Consider the following 18,406-nt stretch of genomic DNA (forward strand, 5'->3'; position numbering starts at 1 on the left):
ATCGACCTCATTTAAGTTGCTTCTGCCTTTCCCAGCAACTCCCAGATAGCCTCTTAGCCTGTGCTTCACCTTCTCCAATACCTAACCTTTCTATACACCAATTACTGTCTCTTCCCTCACTAGAATGTAAGCTCCTTGATAAACAGAATGGCTTATTCTGTGCTGTTTCTCCAGTATTCAGGCAACATATTAAGGAACCTGTGAGTAGGGATCAAGAGCCCCTTTCACAAACTCCTGGCCTCAGGTGGGTAAAGGACCTTGATCTTAGCTGGTAATGGGAGGAGCCAGAGCGTGAGCATGGCCCACCCCTCCACCATCCTCCCTGCCTTCCCCACTTAGCCAGTTTTCCCCATGTACCTGGGACCAGGAGGCTGCTGGTTGGCGGAAAGCCTTTGCTTTGGTGGATAAAGGTGGGACACCAGTGACTAAAGCCCTGAAGTTGGAACTCCAGACGTTGCCACGTTCAGCAAATCTAGCAGGTAAAAATTTAATTTTGCATCAGCTTTTAAGGGTTTCATTATCCAGTGATCTAACCAGGGCTATTGCTTTTAAGTCTTCGGGTTTTTCAAATGATTTTTTTCCCCTTATTAATGAGAGAACGGTAGAAAATAAGGATAAAAACGGCTGTTTATGAAAGAAGCACATCAACGAGAGAGTTTTCTGGAACCTTGTTTGCAGTCCCTCCTAGAAATGCATCTGCCCGGAAAAAAGGCGAGCACGCTGGGGTGGCTGTAAAGCAAAGCCTCAGTTCGATGGCTGTCTCGGTCCCTGCGCCAGGGGTTCCTTCCCTCTTCCCGCTGGCGCACCACCTAGACCCTCCAAGGGCCCGGGGGTTTCACTGCGCGCTTTTCCCGGGGTGGCCCGCCCCGCGCGCTGCGGGGTAGCCCCGGGTGGCCACGCCTCCCCGCCAGGTTATTTAGATCACCAAACTCGTTGGTGTTGGGTAGGGCCTCCTGCAGCTACGGGCGGCGCCAGGCGGAGAATGCGGTACGCGGGAGAGACGGGGAAGGGTGCTGGTGTTTAGTGAGATAAACACTGGAGTGTTTTCCAAGCATCGGGCCATCAAATTTCCCGCTTAGCCTGTGTATAAAATCACGTGAGGTAGGCGCTCGTATCCTCGTCTTGGATGAGGATGTGGCGGCTGTCTAGGAGCTGGAGTTCAAGCCAGGTCGCTCCTTCCGCCGGGACGCCCGAGGAGGGTGTCCTCCCAGCGGAGAGGTGCCCAGCTAGCGTTGCAGCAGTTTGCGGAAAGCGGCCCCGGGCGCTTGCGGGCCGCGCGGGAGCTGGTCTGGGATCATGGCTGCGCTGTGCTCGGCGCGCAGCGTCAGGCGCGGGCACGCGGCGCGCAGGCGGCGCAGGCCAGCCGCGCTCACGTTGCGGCAGAAGTCCACGTGCAGCGTCTGCAGCGCGCGCCCGTGCGCCGCCACGGCTGTCAGCGTGCGGTTGGTGACGCGCGCGCAATTCTCCAGGCGCAGCGCGCGCAGGCGCGGGCAGGAGAGGAGCAGACGCACTAGGCAGTCGTCGGTGACGTGACCGCAGCCCGATAGCGTGACGGATGCCAGGTTGGGGCACCTGCGGAGAGAACGCGGTGACCGCGGGCCAGGGCCGAGGAGGGTGCGGTTAGCATGCTAGCGTGCGCCCCTTCCCCGCGCCACGCCGCTTCCCGAAGTTCCCTGAGGTGGTTGGTGCGTTTTCCAACTCTGGGAGACTAGGCGTTTTAGAGACGAGAACTCTGCAGTAACGCAGCCTGGATCTGAACTGGGGCTTTTGTCCCGTTTCTCCTTCCCTTTCTGCCACTCGCCCCGCCGTGCTTTAATCTGCGTGAGCTCTTAGCCTCAGGAGACCCCAGTGGAGACCCAGGTCCGTGCCCTGCTGTGAACATAGGGATGCTGGTTCCAAGGAGGAACGACTGTAGCTGCTTTGGTTCTCTCCCCACCTGTTGCCTTGGGTAGGGGTGAAGTAGGAGTTGGGGGAGGGAGAATAACGCCTACCGGTGGGATTGTTGGAGGATTAAATGAGATTTGGGATGTCTGGAGCCTGCACAGGGACTTCTATAGGCAATCAAAACCCATGTTTCCTGGGAGCGAGCAGGACCAGACTGCTTCCTGTCAAAAAGAACCTGACTGGTGGGTGCTGGCTTTGGTTTCCTGTAGCCAGAGGAAGCTGGAGTCAGCCCCCGGGAAGGGGGGGGGGGTTCTGTTCCCCATCAGCCTCCCCCATTGCCTTTTGACTGAACTTGCCTGCACCAGCTCAGCTCCCTGTGCCTGAGGAAGGAAGGAACTGAAATAGATTGGGCATGGCCACATCCACACGCTGAGTTCGTCGCATCTGCCCAAGTTCACACGCCTTCCTTATGCTTCATACCAACGCTCCACCCCATTTTGTGAGGAAACTGGCCCAGAGAGCTCAAGTGACTTGCCTGTGACTTATTTGCTGTCTGACCCAGGACAAAAGTCTAAACCTTACTGGGGCCCCTCTTCATCTGACAATTGTTACCTTCAGGTTGGTTGTAAGGACTAGGTAGGTGTTTAAGCCCCAAGGGTGTTAAGTGATCCCTTCCTCTGAGAACCTTTAGAGTAAGCCTGATGCAGGAAGAAACCAGAGAAAGAGCCGCCTCCATCCTGGCCCAGCCATCCTCACCTGTTCTTCTCAACACCCCCTCCCCAGAAGACTGCCAGATCTAGAATTGGTGGATACTTGGCAATACCCACTATGTGCCCATGCTACTGTGTCATTTAATTCTTTTAGCCTGCAAGATAAGGCAATTTATCCCACTTTATGGATGAAGAAATGAGGTTGAAAGAGTTTAAATATTGGGGCTGGGGTCACATGGACACTAGCAGAACTGAGGGACTCAGAGGAGGACCATGACCATCAAGTCCTTTGCTTTTTTTTTTTTTTTTTTTTTTTGGTGACTCTGGGGACACTTGGTGTGCCCAGACAGTGGCCTGGGAGGGCCAGGCCACACCTTGCTGATTTAACTGGGCTTGAATTTTTATTTGCTAAAATCTGGCAGTTTTAGACTTTGGGGCAGACCACACAACCTGTCAGAGCTTTGGTTTGCTTATTTGAAAACTTAGGCTAGAACACTTTCTCCTTTGGGTAGCGTGAAGATTAGTAAGTTTCTAATAAGGAAACCATAATTTATCACCACCCCTATTTCCGGAGCCTAGCTTGGTTTAGCTAACTCAGAGCTGAGCCCTCTAAGCTCTACTTCCACAGCTGCACTTCACAGGTCTTGGGGTTTGCTTGCTAGGGGCAGGGTGGAGCGGTGAGCTGACTGCTGAATCTAGGAACCTTTTCCTGGGGCCTGACTTTGAAAAATCAAGGCCCAGCTGGACCCACCCAGCGTTTAATGGCTGCCAGGGAGGACAGCTGGCCCAAAAGATGGGGACAGCTGAAGCCGAGTTCTTCCTCTTTGCAGAAGTAGCTCCAGGACCTGTGAGGCTAAGGGGAGGCTTGGTGCCCATTTCCCCCATCTGGGGACTGCACTGTGGCAGGGCCTGGGAGCGGGGGGTTGCCTTGGGCCTAGTCTGAGGCTCTCCAAATCGGAGCCATCCTCTTGTGGTTTGCTCTTCCCTGCCCCCCAGAAGCCTCATAGAACTCCAGATGCCAGAGCCAGCAAAGCCAGCACAGGAGGTGGCCTACCTGTCGCACACCTGGAGGAGGAAATCATTGACCAGGCTCTCGTGCCGGCTGCAGATGCTCCTCTGGAGGGCGCTCTTGAGCCAGTCCTCAATGCTGCACACCTGCACGCGGCTGGAGTGCCAGCAGATGGAGAGGCTCCTGAGGGCTGGGCTCAGGAGGAAGTTGTCCTTCTTGAGTTCTGTGAGGGAACGGAAGTGCAGCAGGGGCCAGAGTGCGGGGTCCTCAAACACGTCCTGGAACTGGGGGCAGGTCCTGGCGAGGTTCTTCCTGCTGTCCTTGTCCAGGAAGGAGAAGAGGTGCAGCAGGCACTCCCGGTTGAGCTGGGTGATGTGCATGGTGTGCAGCGGCCACACAGAGTATGACTGGAGCCCGGGGACCTGACCTACCTCCTGCTGCTCCTCCCCAGCTCTGGGCTGGTGGACATATATGGTTGAGGAATGGTGTTTATTTTTGGCCAACAACTGGTGCTGCCGCTCTGAGGAGGGGGGAGGTCCAGGCCCAGACATACGTGCAGCAGTGTGTGGCTCGGCTTATGTTCAGAGGAATTGAAGATCTTGGCAGAGAAGCAGCGTATTGAAGTTAAATAGCTTCCTTAAAAGGGATTTCTTTGCTTTTAGCTGACAATGGCATTAGGCAGAGAGCTCTTTTGGCGTTTTCATTCGTGGTACTGGCTAGACCACCTCCGTCTGGGCCTGCAAGTCTCTTGTCACTGGGAAGGACTCTAATTGTAAATAGTGTCTGTTTTTATTTTCTGGGACATCAATAGGAGTCTTTTGCTCTGCTCTTTGTAGGAAAAGGTTTGTCTATAAAGAGCAGTGTGGTAGTTTTGTGCTCAGAGATGTAAGCAGAAGGCATGGGTAGTACCCCTTTTCTGTTACTTTTGCTCGGTAGTGACACTTTCCAGGCTTCAGAACTGCCTTCAGATCCTGCTGCCCTCCTCCAGGCACAGGGATTTCCTCGGTCTCCCATTTGCCTCTATGTATACCCTTCGTTTTTTCCATAAAGGGTTTGTCTTCAGTAGCTTCTCTCTCCAAGATTCTTCCGTGTATATATGTGTCACTTTTTAAACTTCGGTTTACTTGGCTTTACCCTTTGAGAGTTGTGTCCTGCTGTATCCAGCCTGTATTTTCCAAAATGTCAGGGTGGTTGAGGTAGCTCCTAAGACAAAACTGCTTGAAACAGTTTTAGGTTGCTGTACTTCAGTCTGCGCTTGCCCATTGAGCCAGTCACACACCATCTTCCTTGTGAATGCCCTGAGCTCCTGGCGGTGAGCTGCTAGCCAGGCTTCCTGAAGGTTTTTTTTATTCTCTATTCAGGATCTGAGATTTTTCAATCCATGAAGCATTTTCTAATATCACTTCGCTCCCGATCCTTGACCAGACCCCACCTCAGTTTTCCTCCTGCGAAGGCCTTACTCTGTGTACCAGTTGGTTGGCTTGGTGGGTAGAGTAATGAGATGAGGAACCAGTCTTCCTCTGCTAGACCAGGGAGCAGCCCCTCAGTGGTCACCTCCGTTCCTTCTCCCACATAATGGGAATTAGAAGGAGGGGGAACACTTTGTTTTGCACGTGGGTGGAGTAACACAGATGAAGCACCTCTTCTGAGGCTAAGGCTCAGTCAGCCCTGGTGCAGCTTGGCCTGTGAAAGCAGAATGCAGCCAAGGGAAGAAGGCAGCCATTGGCATCAGCTCCCGTGCTCTGAGGAGTCCGTCACAGTCACCCCACCACTTGCCAAGGTGAAACGGAAGGTCTGACTTTCCTTAAAAACAACATAAACCAAGAAACAGCCAAAAGGAAGAAGTGTTTCTCAAGGAAAGGGCAACTAGGTACTGCTGTTTCCAGCTTGTCATCGTAGTTGTCCCAGCTGACAGCCAGAGTCCCTCTTCCAGCTCTAGTTAAACGTATCCACACCAGGGGTGCTGCTGTACCACTGGTGGGTTTAGTAGAAAGCCTTATTAGCACCCTCCCTCCCCAGTCCTTCACAAACCCATCCTTTTCAGAGGGCTGAGCCCTGGAAGTAGGGCATTCTTTCACCTTCTTAAAAGACAGAGCAGTGTTAAGTGTACTGTCTGTGGGGGAGAGTCGTTTTGCTTCCTTGTGGTTTCCAAGTTGCACTCCTGCAGCGCTGCTCAAACAGTGAAGGATAGGCAGGCCTCACATTCAGAGCCTGACTCCTTCACAGGAGCATCCCAGGATATGGGGGGCGGGGGGGGGGGGGGCACGTGCATGGCTGCTTTTGGGGAGGGGTCTGGCTCAGGGCCAGGTGTTGTGACCACAGCTCCTTCTTTTCTGCCCATGTGGAGCTCGGCTGCTTGGCTGCAACAACAGCAGCTGCACAGCTGCCAGAAGGAAATGTGTGATGTGGGAACTGGAGGCAAAACCATTTGGGCTGCAGGCGCCTCTGTCTTCAAATTTTAGAAGGCTGATGGGAACCGGCAAATAAGTAACACGGAAAAACAGTGGATGTGGACACAGGTGGTTCTTAGTTTTTTTGGTTTGCAGGGGACATGGGGCAGAGAGGGAGTGTACAGTTTACCGTAAAGCAGAATTTTTTTTTTTTTTTTTTTTAAGCAATGGCACTTGACCTGTTTTGACTTTAAAAGGTGATTCTTTGCTCAGAGCCCCAAACCTGGTTCTTCAGGGTAGCGTCTAGCTGTGAAGAGGCAAGTGGACCTCATTTTTATAAAATCAGTGTCACAAGGGAAGACAGGATGAAGTTGCCCAATACAAGTGAGCTCCCTTAGGCACCTGAGTGCAGGCACTAGAGGAGCTCTCCCGCCACCCCCCTGCCCCTCCAAGTCAAGCCATCTGGGCCCACATGCACCAGCAGCCCCAGCTGGCAGGGGGTCTGTAAAAACCTACTATTACCTGTTGGCTGGCTCAGAAGGTTCATAGCTTAAGCAGGTTCATTGTCACCTAACTTTGCAACACTGAAAGGTGTTCAGAAATAATAGTCAAAAGGAAAGAGACCAGATCTTTAATGATACTTTCCATAAAAAAGATCGGGTTGGTGAAGCAGAAAAGGGGTATGGTTACAACTTAAATGAAATTGGTCACTGGCACAGTTAATCTTCTCGGCATCAGACAGACTAGGTTTTAGTGGACATAACTGCATCACAGCACGACTCGCAGAGGGCAGTCTGGAGTCCGTCGCCCTCAGACCTGAGGGGGAAAGGCATGCACCCAGTGAAGCGATGCTTAGACCTTGGACTGCAGCATGACGCCAGCACACAGCCACCCCTTCCTGTCACCTGGGACCCATGCCCTGGCTGCAGGCACAGACTTTTGCTCATGAGTGTCTCCAGAGCCCGAGTGAAGAGGATACTTCAGCAACAGGGGGACGGTGGAGGTTGACGTGGGCCAAGTGTACTAAACACTAAACCAGTGAAGGAGAGGCTTGGCTTTAAGAAGTAAATGTGTGCCCAGCCCCAGAAACCAAGCTGCTGAGTAGGTTCCAGAGGTGAGACACACATTTAATACAACCAGGGAGGGCCCATACACTTGCCCGGCTTAGTTGTGTTACATCTGGATCACTAGACACTGAGTAGAATCCAGTGGATAAGCACAGGTTTCTCCACCATGGAGAGAGATTTGTGTTGCCACAAACTGTTTCCATCCCCCACCTGTGCGGGAGGACTTGTGAGAGTTCTCCTGTTCCTGTTCCGAGGAGCCCTGTGACTTGGCACAAGGCCCTGCCTCAGCGCTGCTCTCTGAGCGAGAAGCCACCTGCACGCTAGAGACGACACAGCACGCGGGACAAGCCCTGCAGAGCACGAAGGTCAGCTTCTGAAATAGGCATGATAAGGCTGCACAGTTAAATTTTAAAAATACAAATAGGCACATTTACATCACGGGTGTTCAAGGGCACGGCTCACATGGATCCAGTCACTCTTCCAAAGAACCTTCATGATGTCCTTCAAACACATCTGCTGAAGTAAATCAGGAAATAAAAACACGACAAAAGTCAAAGAGGAGATGTGTTATCTCCTAAGCTAACTATGCTGCCCGTGCGAGGACCACTTGCCCATCTAGTCTGCTATAAATTTGGTACAAAGGCCACTTTGCTCCATCAACACTGCCTGAGGCTTTCTTGCCGCAGTTACAACTGCTGCCCATCCAGAAACTAATAATCTTAAGTGCAAATAGTCAGAGTTACAAATGTATACCTTCTAAGCAAAAAAGCCTGGGTTCGTAGGCGCAAGATCAGACGAGTTACACGTTTCAAGTTTAATGACGTGTGGTGTTAATATATTGATACGGATCAAGTTATGTGAAACTGTCACTTTTGTTGGTCAAAAAGTCACTACCTCAATTTCATGTGCCTCAACACGTCGTGTACTCTAGCATTGTAAGCCATTTTAAGTACATGTTTCCCTCTTAATTCCAGGCCCTCTGTTTCTAAGCTCTAAGGCCTGAACACGCTGGTGAAGCTTTTTTTCCCCTCTGGAATGGAAATGCAGACCGGTGCTGTCTGCACGCTCTGCACGTCAGTGGAACTGTCTCAGACGTGGGCAGCCCTGAGTCACATGTGGCTCCTGAGCTCTTGAAATCTGACCTGTGTGACTGATGAACTGAGTTTTTATTTTTAATTAAAATTAACATTTAGCTAATAACCACATGTGGCCAATGGCAGCTGTACTGGGTAGCCACAAGTTTAGACATAATGATAATTCACTCCTAGTCGTGTTAAAGTGTTTAACAGATGTCTTGCTCTGAGAAATCATGGGATTTACCCAGCTAATACTAAAGTGGAAATGGAGCCCATCTGCTCCTACAGCTTCAACTATCTGACCCAGGAGGGGAGCACCCTACTTTCCTTTACATTCATACACTTAAGAAAACCTGAACCATTTTTTCTTTTAACAGAATAAACAAGATTATTGAAAAGTGTGTTTGGCTGGCTTCACAGGAAATACATTCTGCCCCTTGTAATGACTTGTTAGAAGATTGGGAAGGGAGGAAAATGAAGACTGGGACAGGAAGGGACGTGAAAATGGAGTGGTTCTATCCCGCAGGACTAGGAGGAGCACCTTCCTCTTCTGTCACAATTGACACATCATGCCACCAGCACCCCAAGATCAGCAGGCTGGCTTGGAGCACTTACAGAAATCAGTTACCTTCATTAGACAGGATTCTGGTTCCAGATTTCAATTTGAGTCAAATCTAAATCATGCCGATACCTACTTTTCTTGAAAACAATTTTAAAACAAACTACTACATTCAAGAATAGAAATTACTTCTACAAAGCGAGAATATTTGCAGCTTGCTGCGTTATCAGGAGAGGCCAATGAGAGTGAAGACTCTAGTTTCCTTCTGTGGAGGCCAACCCCACAGTGTTAGCTGAAGTGTGGGTGATGGTCAGAGTCACTCTGGAGGTGAGCATCTCAACCTCAGGTCGCCAAGCAAGAAGTAAGCCTAGAGTGGACGTGCAGTTAATCTCAGTGCTGCACATGAGGGAACTGGGTGCTGACTTAAAAAGGCAAAACAGAAGCCACAGTTTCATCACATTGGATAAATAACACCTGGATAACATGTAGCTGAGAATTTTTTACACTTACGTGTATTTGATCTTATTTGGACTTTTCGGTACCCCTATCTCCTCCATGAAAATGCCCCAAAATCAAGAAGAAGAAATAGAGTGATTCTTGAATCTGCAGTATAGGTACAACTGAACCAACAAATTTATTTAGTTAGTGCTGATAAACAGCAGCTTTGAGAGAAAACAACAGCAGCAGTTACCTGGTCTACGTAATGATGCCCTTTCAGTTATCTTTTACAAGCAAAAGAGTGATTACTGAGCGGTCACTGAAGTCTCCTGGGCCACAGAGCATGCGCACACATGATCCTTGATTTAGAGCCAACCTGATCCCCATTCCAGCTGTGAGAAGGCAGCAGGCAGTTACAGTGCTCTTCACAATCAGGAACATACCTTGCTTTCAGGATGTGAGAGTAACAAAGCATTGATGTAAATGTGCCTCAAAGTGAGAACTGAAAACATTAATATAAAAAAGTCAAATAGAACTAAGTTCTTGAACCTACATATAAAAACCAAATTATTACAACTAAAGCAGCAAATCAAAATATCTGCTGAGGTTTTCTGGTAGAACTAAAAAAAAAAAAAAAAAAAATTAGTTGGTGCCCATGTTCAATAAGTCACTACCATTGACAAAACTAAACCCAAAATAGGAAATTAAAAAAGTGCATAATGAAATTAAATCTTGGATCAAGTATTTATGGAAAATTGGAAATGTTTGTCCGGTATAGTTGACGAATAATGATTTGGAGGAGGTATTAAAGTTTGTCAGATCCAGCTTTGGCCTGGCGTTCCACATAAAAAAGGATGTAGGCCTTGGCCTTCACGACGGTGTCTTCATCAGTCAGAGTTACAGTACTGTCATTGAAATGGAACCAGCGACCTTCGTGAGTTGCATATGCTGTGTAATGTCCAGAACCAACCCTGTAAGGAAGAGTCAAATGATCAAAGAAAAAGACTACAGAAATCACAAAAGGATCTGTGCTACCATCTAAATTGTCAGATATACAAGAAATTTTACGAAGTATCATAATTAAAGAATAAATTCTAGAGGCTTGCCATTTAAGCTGGCTGATTGAGCGCACATGTTTATCTTCTCAAATGACACTGAAATGGCAAGGAATATATTGACACTGGAAAACAGGGAAGAATGCCATGGACTGACCAGAAATTGAGGATTTCGTAGAACACATAAAGCAGTGTTCACACAGATTAATGGAGAAACTCAACAGCAAAGGAGCACTCAACCTAACAGGCAGAGTCAAGGGGTGTGGAAACATGGAAAACTGAGGAGCAGATTTCCCATCAGAGCTTGGAGGAAACCCAAGCATAAGGCAGAAATCTGCCTCCAAGGAAGCGCCTTCCCTCCTGCTTTGGCCATCAGAAGCTTTCTCTCCCCATGACCCACCACTCAGACATGGAGCCCTGCATCAGTGCTCCCAGTCAGGTAGGGGAAAGCAGGCAGGTAGAACAGGAACCTTCATAAACTACTAGGAAAACCCTTACCATTTACCAAGAACAATCAGTCTCATCGGTTAGGATGATTCTAAGTAAAGCAAAAATCATGAAAGAGAAGTGCCAGGAAGACCAGTAAAACAGTTAACCACAGATGAATTTAATGCATAAAAAAAAACACAAAAAAAACCCCTTTAAAAATTAGTACACCAGTGGTTTCAAGAGGATACTGCAACCATACAAGAACAGGTTGTTAGGAAAAAGTGGTCAGAAAAATATGATCACCGGAGTTGCTGCTGTTGCTCAGCAGGTTAACAACCTGACATAGGAGTTCCCATCGAAGGTGTTGCTGTGAGCTGTGGTGTAAGTTGCAGAAGTGTCTCAGATCTGGCATTGCTGTGGCTCTGGCGTAGGCTGACAGCTACAGCTCTGATTTGACCCCTAGCCTGGGAACCTCCATATGCCACGGTGTGGCCCTAAAAAGGCAAAAGACCAAAAAAAAAAAAAAAAAAAAAAGAACTTGACGTAGTATCCATGAGAATGTAGGTTTGTTCCCTGGCCTCGCTCAGTGGGTTAAGGATCTAAAGTTGCCACAAGCCACAGTGTTAGTTGCAGATGTGGCTTGGATCCGGTGTTACTATGGCTGTGGTATAGGCCGGCAGCTGCAGCTCCAATTAGACCCCTAGTCCAGGAACTTCCATATGCTGCAGGTGTGGCCCCAGAAAGAAAAATAGGATTGTCACAATATAAAAATGTCATGGAGGAGCTAATCTTTTTTTTTTTTTTTTTGGCTGTGCCCCAGGCATGACAAAGCTCCCAGGCCAGGGAGCAAACCCAAGCCACAGCAGTGACAACACCAAGTCCTTAGACAGAAGGCCACCAGGGAATTCCAAATCTTCAGCTTGGCTACAGATGAACCCAAATTAGTGATCTGTGAAAAAAAGGTCAGGCAATCTTCAGAAACCAAGAGAAAGAAATCACTAAAGAATAGTTAAAATATGTGAAAGATCCAGGAAATTCATTATACATTAATAAGGGTTCTAGAAAAGAGAATGGAGAATGGCATGAAAAAACATTTCCATAAGTGCAAGATACCAGACTAAGAGTATCCCTGTCAACTACCAGATACATGTGATGTGATTTCTTAGGTCCAGTTAAGATCCTACAACCTTCCAAAGAAGGAAAAACAGAAATGAGACTCAGACATGCAGTGGACTTGTCCTTTATAGATATGAATGGTTATAAATGGCTATAAAGGGGAAAGGATTTCCAGCATGGATTGCCAAAGTCTGAAAGTAAGTAAAACTGCCATTCTCAAGCAGACCAGAAAGCAGAAGGTATATACCCCTAATGCAGACTTTCAGGGAAAAAAAGTAATCAGGATGTTATTTACCAAAATAAGAAATGTACCTTTATAGCAGCTGATATTGAAGTAAGTTATTCTAAATAATTCCCATCTCCGCCCTCCCCCCATGTAAATATCAATTGGCCAAGGAAATCCACAGTTTTTTGGAGTAAAGACTGCTCAGGATTTTGTGGCCAAGAGACTGGTTCTGAACACTGCGCTCAGATGAACCTTTCTCTGTTTTGCTTCTTTGTACCTTCTCTTCATGTTTTGCAGCATCCTCTCAGGAACGTTCTTTCCCACCAAGGTTGAAGGAAAAAGTTCTACTTCACCCCCTTTAATGAATCTGAATCCATTGCTTAGGAGTTTGGGGAGAGTTACTGAAAATGGTACAAAATTGCCCACCCTAAGAAGCCCACTGGCACACTCACCCAGAACCATGGTGCACCACCACCGCGGCAAGGTCATACAGGCAGTTCTCCGGGCCACTGTTCTCAGGCTGCAGAACAAGGAAGAAGGTGTGGCAGGACTGAGTTAGCAGAAGTGGGCAATGACATCAGCATCTCCCTACCTCAGTGACTTCTACCCTCTCTCTGAGAAAAGCCATCTTTTTTAGCAGGCTAATAGAGGTAATTACCTTACCTCTAGCAAGTAGCATTTCATGTCTAGGCCTCTCAGGGGAAATTCTACATATGTATCAACTTTGTTTCGTAAATATGCAGTCCAGTGAAATCTCTTCAAATGTAAGCATAGCACCTGGATGAAAGAGAATGACAAAATTACAAAGGCCTAATTTACCTTTCAATCAAATGAACTACTTGGTATTAATGTCTCTTAAATGACATTTTGGGCAGCTTCCAGTTTTTCTTTTGACTTCTGATACTGGTTTCCTCCAGGAATACCTTATTATGATACTGTGATTTATAATAATATGTATCTAGTCTTTGTCTCCTTTTCTGGCATGGAGCTCCTAAAATCCTGGAAGTTTCTAGTGAAGAGAGCCATAAAGGTATCCTTTTTATGTTAATGAGGTGAGGGGCTTGTTGCCAGGAGAGCCAATGGAAAGGTGAGAGAGCTGGAACTTTCAGTCCCACCTCCCTGATGGCCATGAAGGGAGAGGGACTAGAAGTTGAAGGATCAGCAATGGCCTGTGATTTAATCAGTCTGCCTGGGTAATGAAGCCCAAAGGGCAGGGTTTGAAGCCCAGAGAGCAGCCAGGTTGGCGTGCTCTTCCACGTGCCATCATGCCAAGCCCCAGATTCCACGAGAACTGAAGTTCTGTTTAGGATTTTGCCCCTGTATCTCTTCATCTGGTCGTTGATTTGTATCCTTGAATATCCTTTGTAATAAAATGGTAATCTGGTAAGTAAACGGATTTCCCAAGTTCTGTGAGCTGCTCTAGCAAATTCATGGAACCTGAGGAGGGTGTCATGGGAACCTCTGATTTAGAGCCAGTCGACTGGACCACAAGTACAGGTAACAACGTGAACTTGCAATCAGTGACCATCTGTAGATGGTCGTTCAGCAGCAAACATAAAGTAAATGCCTGAGCTTGTGATTGGTATCTGGTGTGGAGAGCGAGCTGGTGGGACTGAGCCCTTAACCTGTGGAATCTGATGCTGTCTACAGGGAAACAGTCAGAACTGAGTTGAATTGTAGGACACCCACAGTGTCAGAGAACTGCTGATGGTGTGGTGAGAAAATGCCCCCCTCTACATGTGTTATCAGGACACATTTACTTAGGAATTCTCAAAGGGTTTACTTATTAGCTTTACCAAAATCCCAAGGGACCAATGTAGAACAGATCACACAATGTAAAGTTAGAAAGATAATGTGGGAGTTCCCGTCGTGGCACAGCAGAAACGAATGTGGCTAGGAACCATGAGGTTGTGGGTTTGATCCCTGGCCTCGCTCACTGGGTTAAGGATCCGGCATTGCCATGAGCTGTGGTATAGGTCACAGACGCACCTCAGATCCTGCATTGCTAAGGCTTTAGCATAAGCTGGCAGCTGTCCTCCAATTGGACCCCTAGCCTGGGAACCTCCATATGCCGCAAGTGTGGCCCTAAAAAGCAAAAATAATAATAATAATAAAAAGTAATTTGTCTTGCAATTAATCATATTTATCCCCCCCCCCCAAAAAAAAACTGCATTATAATTTGAAACTCGGCACGTACCTTGGGTAGTTTTTGGATCCAAAACTTTTTAGTGGACTTTTGTTTCTTTTTGCACTTGTGGCACATATATAACTCTGTCTCATCAAGTTCTTCTAAGTCGGTAAAACTGCGAAGACAATCTAAAACGAAATTGATTTTGGCAGCATTCAAACAGGATGCCTTTTATAGAGGCAGTGTACTGTAGACAAAAAGGACTATGAACTCTGAAACTGAACAACTCAGATTCAAATCTCAGCTTTATTAGTAGCTAGGTGACCTTGGAAAAGTCAGCCCTTCTCAGTTGCAAAATGGAGACCAAAAAGAGTCTACACTGAAGAACAGTGGTGAGGGAGAGAAATTACACATATGATCTACCTAGCATCATGTTTAACATCTAGTGATGATCAATTCACGAGAGATGGTATTATTGTTACTGGACTTATTACTGGTAACAAAAGAATTAATCTGGATAATTCTGGTTTAAAAAAAAATGGTTCCCTAATGAAATCAAAGTTCAAACAGCAATTTTTTCTCAGTATCTTACATATGAAGAGACAAAGCCCCAGGTTCATTAAAAAGTCAAATTTAGGTCAAACATTTTCAGTCATAACTTATTAAAAAATAAACATAGATTACAGAAGCCTGCATTATTGACCTTCCTACTGTATCTCCAATCAATCTTTTGTTTCTTACTCTACTCACAATCCCCTAGATAAACCAAGGCGATATTTTTTTTCTTTTAAAGATTTTACTGTGTAATCTGAGGTTTGGTAAAATTTGGCCCCAAGCCAGATCCAGCCACCTGGTTTTGTAAATAAAGTTTGGAACATAACCACACTGACGTGTTTATACACTCTGTGGCTGCTTTTACACTATAACAGCAGCACTGAGTAGCTGTGACATAAACCTTATTTGCTATAAAGCCTATAATTACCATCTAGTCCTTGACAGAAAAATTTTGCTGACTGCCAGTACAATTGTAATATATTCAGAAGTCCATATGAAATATATTTTTTTAGAGAAGAATATGAATGCCTTTGTACCTATCACTCTGGTGCAGGAATGGATTCTCTCCAGTCCTTGAGAAGCTGGATTTCAAGTGAATGGCATTCCCTAGAGTTGTACAATTGGCAGCCTGGGCGGCAGCCCTATTAAGAGCTTCCTGTGTGTCTGTTCCCAATCAACCCTCCTTCCAGTCCAGAAGTAGTCATTATCCTGACTTAACTGTTTAGTCATTTCTTGGCTTGTCTTTATAGACCATATGTATACCTTTATGCATCTTTAAACAACACAGTGTTTGGTTTGAGAAGCTGGACAGCAAGCACAAACCTAGCTGTATAAGAAAAGGCAATACTATCTCTGTATGCAGTCTTCAGGTCAGAGTCAGCCTTGGCACTTGAGAGTGTAAGAGCCCCCTTGGGGAAGCTGCAGGGGCAAAGTCTAGCAGGGCTTAGGTGTGGGCAGGCTTCTCTCACTCTCTTTTTTTTTTTTCCTCATTTTTTAAAGGGTTACTCAAGTATAGTTGATTTACAATGATGTGGTAATTTCTGCTATTCAACAAAGAGTTTTAGTTATATGCATATCATTCTTTTTCAGATTATTTTCCCATATACCTTATAACAGAATATTGGGTAGTTTCCTCTGCTATACAGCAGGGCCCAATTGACCATCCATTCCATATACAATAGTGTGCATATATGTCAATCCCAAACCCCAATCCATCCTTCCCCCAGTCTGTCCCCTTTGGTAGCCATAAGTTTGTTTCTGAAGTTTTTGAGTCTGTTTCTGTTTTGTAAATAAGTTCATTTGTATCATTTTTTTTAGATTCCACATATAAGTGATAGCATATAATGTTTGTCTTTACTGGCTTACTTAGTATGATGATCTCTAGGTCTGCCTATGTTGCTGCAAATTGGATTATTTCATTCTTTTTTTATGACTATATTCACTCATTCCTCTGCCGATGGACATTTAGATTGCTTCTATGTCTTAGTGCATGCATCTTCTCAAATCATGATTTTCTCTGGATATATGGTGAGCTGGATTCTACCCAAGTCAAATCAATGTGTGGCCAGGGGGCCCATGTACTCTTAACTTTTAAAAACATACCATATGATATCACTTATAACTGGAATCTAATACATGGCACAAATGAACCTTTCCTCAGAAAAGAAAATCATGGACTTGGAGAACAGACTTGTGATTGAAGAGGGGGAGGGGGAGGAAGTGGGATGGACTGGGAGCTTGGGGTTAACAGGTGCAGACTATTGCTTTTGGGATGGATTAGCAATGAGATCCTATTGTGTAGCACTGGGAACTATGTCTGGTCCCCTATGATGGAGCATGACAATGTGAGAAAACAGAATGTATACATGTATGTGTAACTGGGTCACCATGCTGTACAGTAGAAAACTGACATAACACTGTAAACCAGCTATAATGGAAAAAAACAAAAATTATATAAAAATAAAACATACCTGACATATTAGTTTCAGGTATATAATACAATGATTAAATATTTGTATATATTGTAAAATGAACATTATATCCCCATGACTTTTTAAGTACTAGTTTGACTCCCTTTACCCACCCGCTGATTCTGGCACCCGTGAAACTGTTCTCTATTTATGAGCTTGTTTTTGTTTTTTAGATCCCATACCTAAGTGAGATTATATGGTATTTGTCTTTGTCTGACTTATTTCACTTAGCACAATGCAACAAGATCCATCCATGCTGTCCCAAATAGCAAGATTTCATTCTTTTTCATCTGGCTGAATTATATTCGTGTGTGTGTCTGTCTGTCTGTCTGTATGTCTGCCTGCCTCACATTCTCCCTATCCATTCATTCATCAGTGGTCATTTAGGTTGTTTCCATTATCAGGGCTATTGCAAATAATGCTGCAGTGAACAGTGGGGCCCTTTTATCTTTTCAAATTAGTAATTTCATTTTCTTTGGATAAATAGCCAGAAGTGGAATTGCTGGATCATATGGTAGTTCTATTTTTTAATTTTTTGAGGAACTTGCATACTTTTCCATAGTGGCTGCACCAATTTACAGTTCCACCCATAATACACAAGGGTTCCCTTTTCTCCACGTCCTCACCAACACCACTTGTTATTTGTTGTCTTCTTGATGATGGCCATTCTCAGAAATGTGAGGTGGTATTTCTTTGTGGTTTTAATTTTTGTTTCCCTGATACTTAATGATGTTGAGCACCTTTTCATATACATGTGCATGTCTTCTTTGGGAAAATGTTCAGATATTGTGACCATTTTTAACAGCTGATTCTTGAACTATGCAGGTCTGAACTGTGCAGGCACACTAATATGTTGATATTTTTCAGTATTACTATGTAGTATACGGTTGGTTGAATCCATGGACACAGAGGAACCGGGGATATGAAGGGCTGATGATAAAGTGTATGTGGACTAACAGTTCAAGGATCAACTGTAATCAGTCATTGTTGTTTGCTACTGTGTGAGTTTTTAAAAATACGTATATTGGACATTAACCCCTTATCAGATACAAGATGCAAGAAGCAAATACCTCCTCAGCAGGTTGCCTTTTCATTATTTCCTTTGCTGTGCATAAGGTTTTTACTTTAATATAGTCCTACTTGATTATTTTTGCTTTCGTTGCCTTTGCTTTTGGAGTCAGATCCAAAACACCATCACCAAGACTGATGTCAAGGAATTTACTGTGTGTTTTCTTCTAGAAATTTTAGGGTTTCAAGTCTTACATTCAGTCCTTTAATCCATTTTGTGTTAGTCTCTGTGTAAGATAGTGGTCCATTTTTCAAAACACCATTTACTGAAGACAATGTCCTTTCCCCATTATACATCCTTGTCCCCTTTTTCATAAATTAACTGACCATATAAGCATGGTGTATATATGGGCTCTCCATTTTATTCCATTGATCCATTTATCTGTTTTTGTGCCAACATCATACTGTATTGAAGACTTGTAGCTTTGTAGTATAGTTTGAAATCAGGGAGCATAATACCTCTAGCTTTGTTCTTTTTTCTCATGATTGCTTTGGCTATTTGGGGTCTTTTGTGATCCCATACAAATTTTAGAATTACTTGTTCTAGTTCTGTGAATAATGCCAGTGCCACTGATATTTTTATAGGGACCGCACTGAATCTGTAGATTGTCTTAAGTAGTATGGTCATTTTAACCACTGATTCTTCCAGTGTGTGAGCACAGTGTATCTTTCCATCCCTTTGTGTCGTCTTCAATTTCTTTTGAAGTTTCATTTTCCACTATATCC

At 45.5% G+C, this 18,406-nt stretch overlaps 2 protein-coding genes across 3 annotated transcripts in view; both read right to left on the reverse strand.

Annotated features, from left to right (window-relative positions):
• Positions 1–609: 609 nt before the first annotated feature.
• FBXL22 (F-box and leucine rich repeat protein 22) lies at positions 610–5,845 on the reverse strand. Its single transcript, XM_047766014.1, has 2 exons — positions 3,649–5,845; positions 610–1,572 (listed from the first exon to the last, which is right to left on the reverse strand). The coding sequence occupies exons 1-2, from the start codon at positions 4,152–4,154 to the stop codon at positions 1,227–1,229; spliced, it is 852 nt and encodes a 283-aa protein (XP_047621970.1). The 5' UTR covers positions 4,155–5,845; the 3' UTR covers positions 610–1,226.
• A 763-nt stretch (positions 5,846–6,608) lies between these two features.
• Positions 6,609–18,406, reverse strand: part of USP3 (ubiquitin specific peptidase 3) — a 101,530-nt gene continuing 89,732 nt past the window's right edge. For both annotated transcript variants that reach the window (XM_047766001.1, XM_047766006.1), the window contains 4 exons: positions 14,157–14,275; positions 12,623–12,736; positions 12,412–12,479; positions 6,609–10,104 (listed from right to left, as the gene is read on the reverse strand). In XM_047766001.1, coding sequence (XP_047621957.1) covers positions 9,939–10,104; positions 12,412–12,479; positions 12,623–12,736; positions 14,157–14,275 — 467 coding nt within the window. In that variant the 3' untranslated portion in view covers positions 6,609–9,938. The remainder of the gene's footprint in view (positions 10,105–12,411; positions 12,480–12,622; positions 12,737–14,156; positions 14,276–18,406) is intronic.

This window comes from Phacochoerus africanus, chromosome 2 (assembly GCF_016906955.1).
Source record: "Phacochoerus africanus isolate WHEZ1 chromosome 2, ROS_Pafr_v1, whole genome shotgun sequence".
Lineage (NCBI taxonomy): Eukaryota > Metazoa > Chordata > Mammalia > Artiodactyla > Suidae > Phacochoerus > Phacochoerus africanus.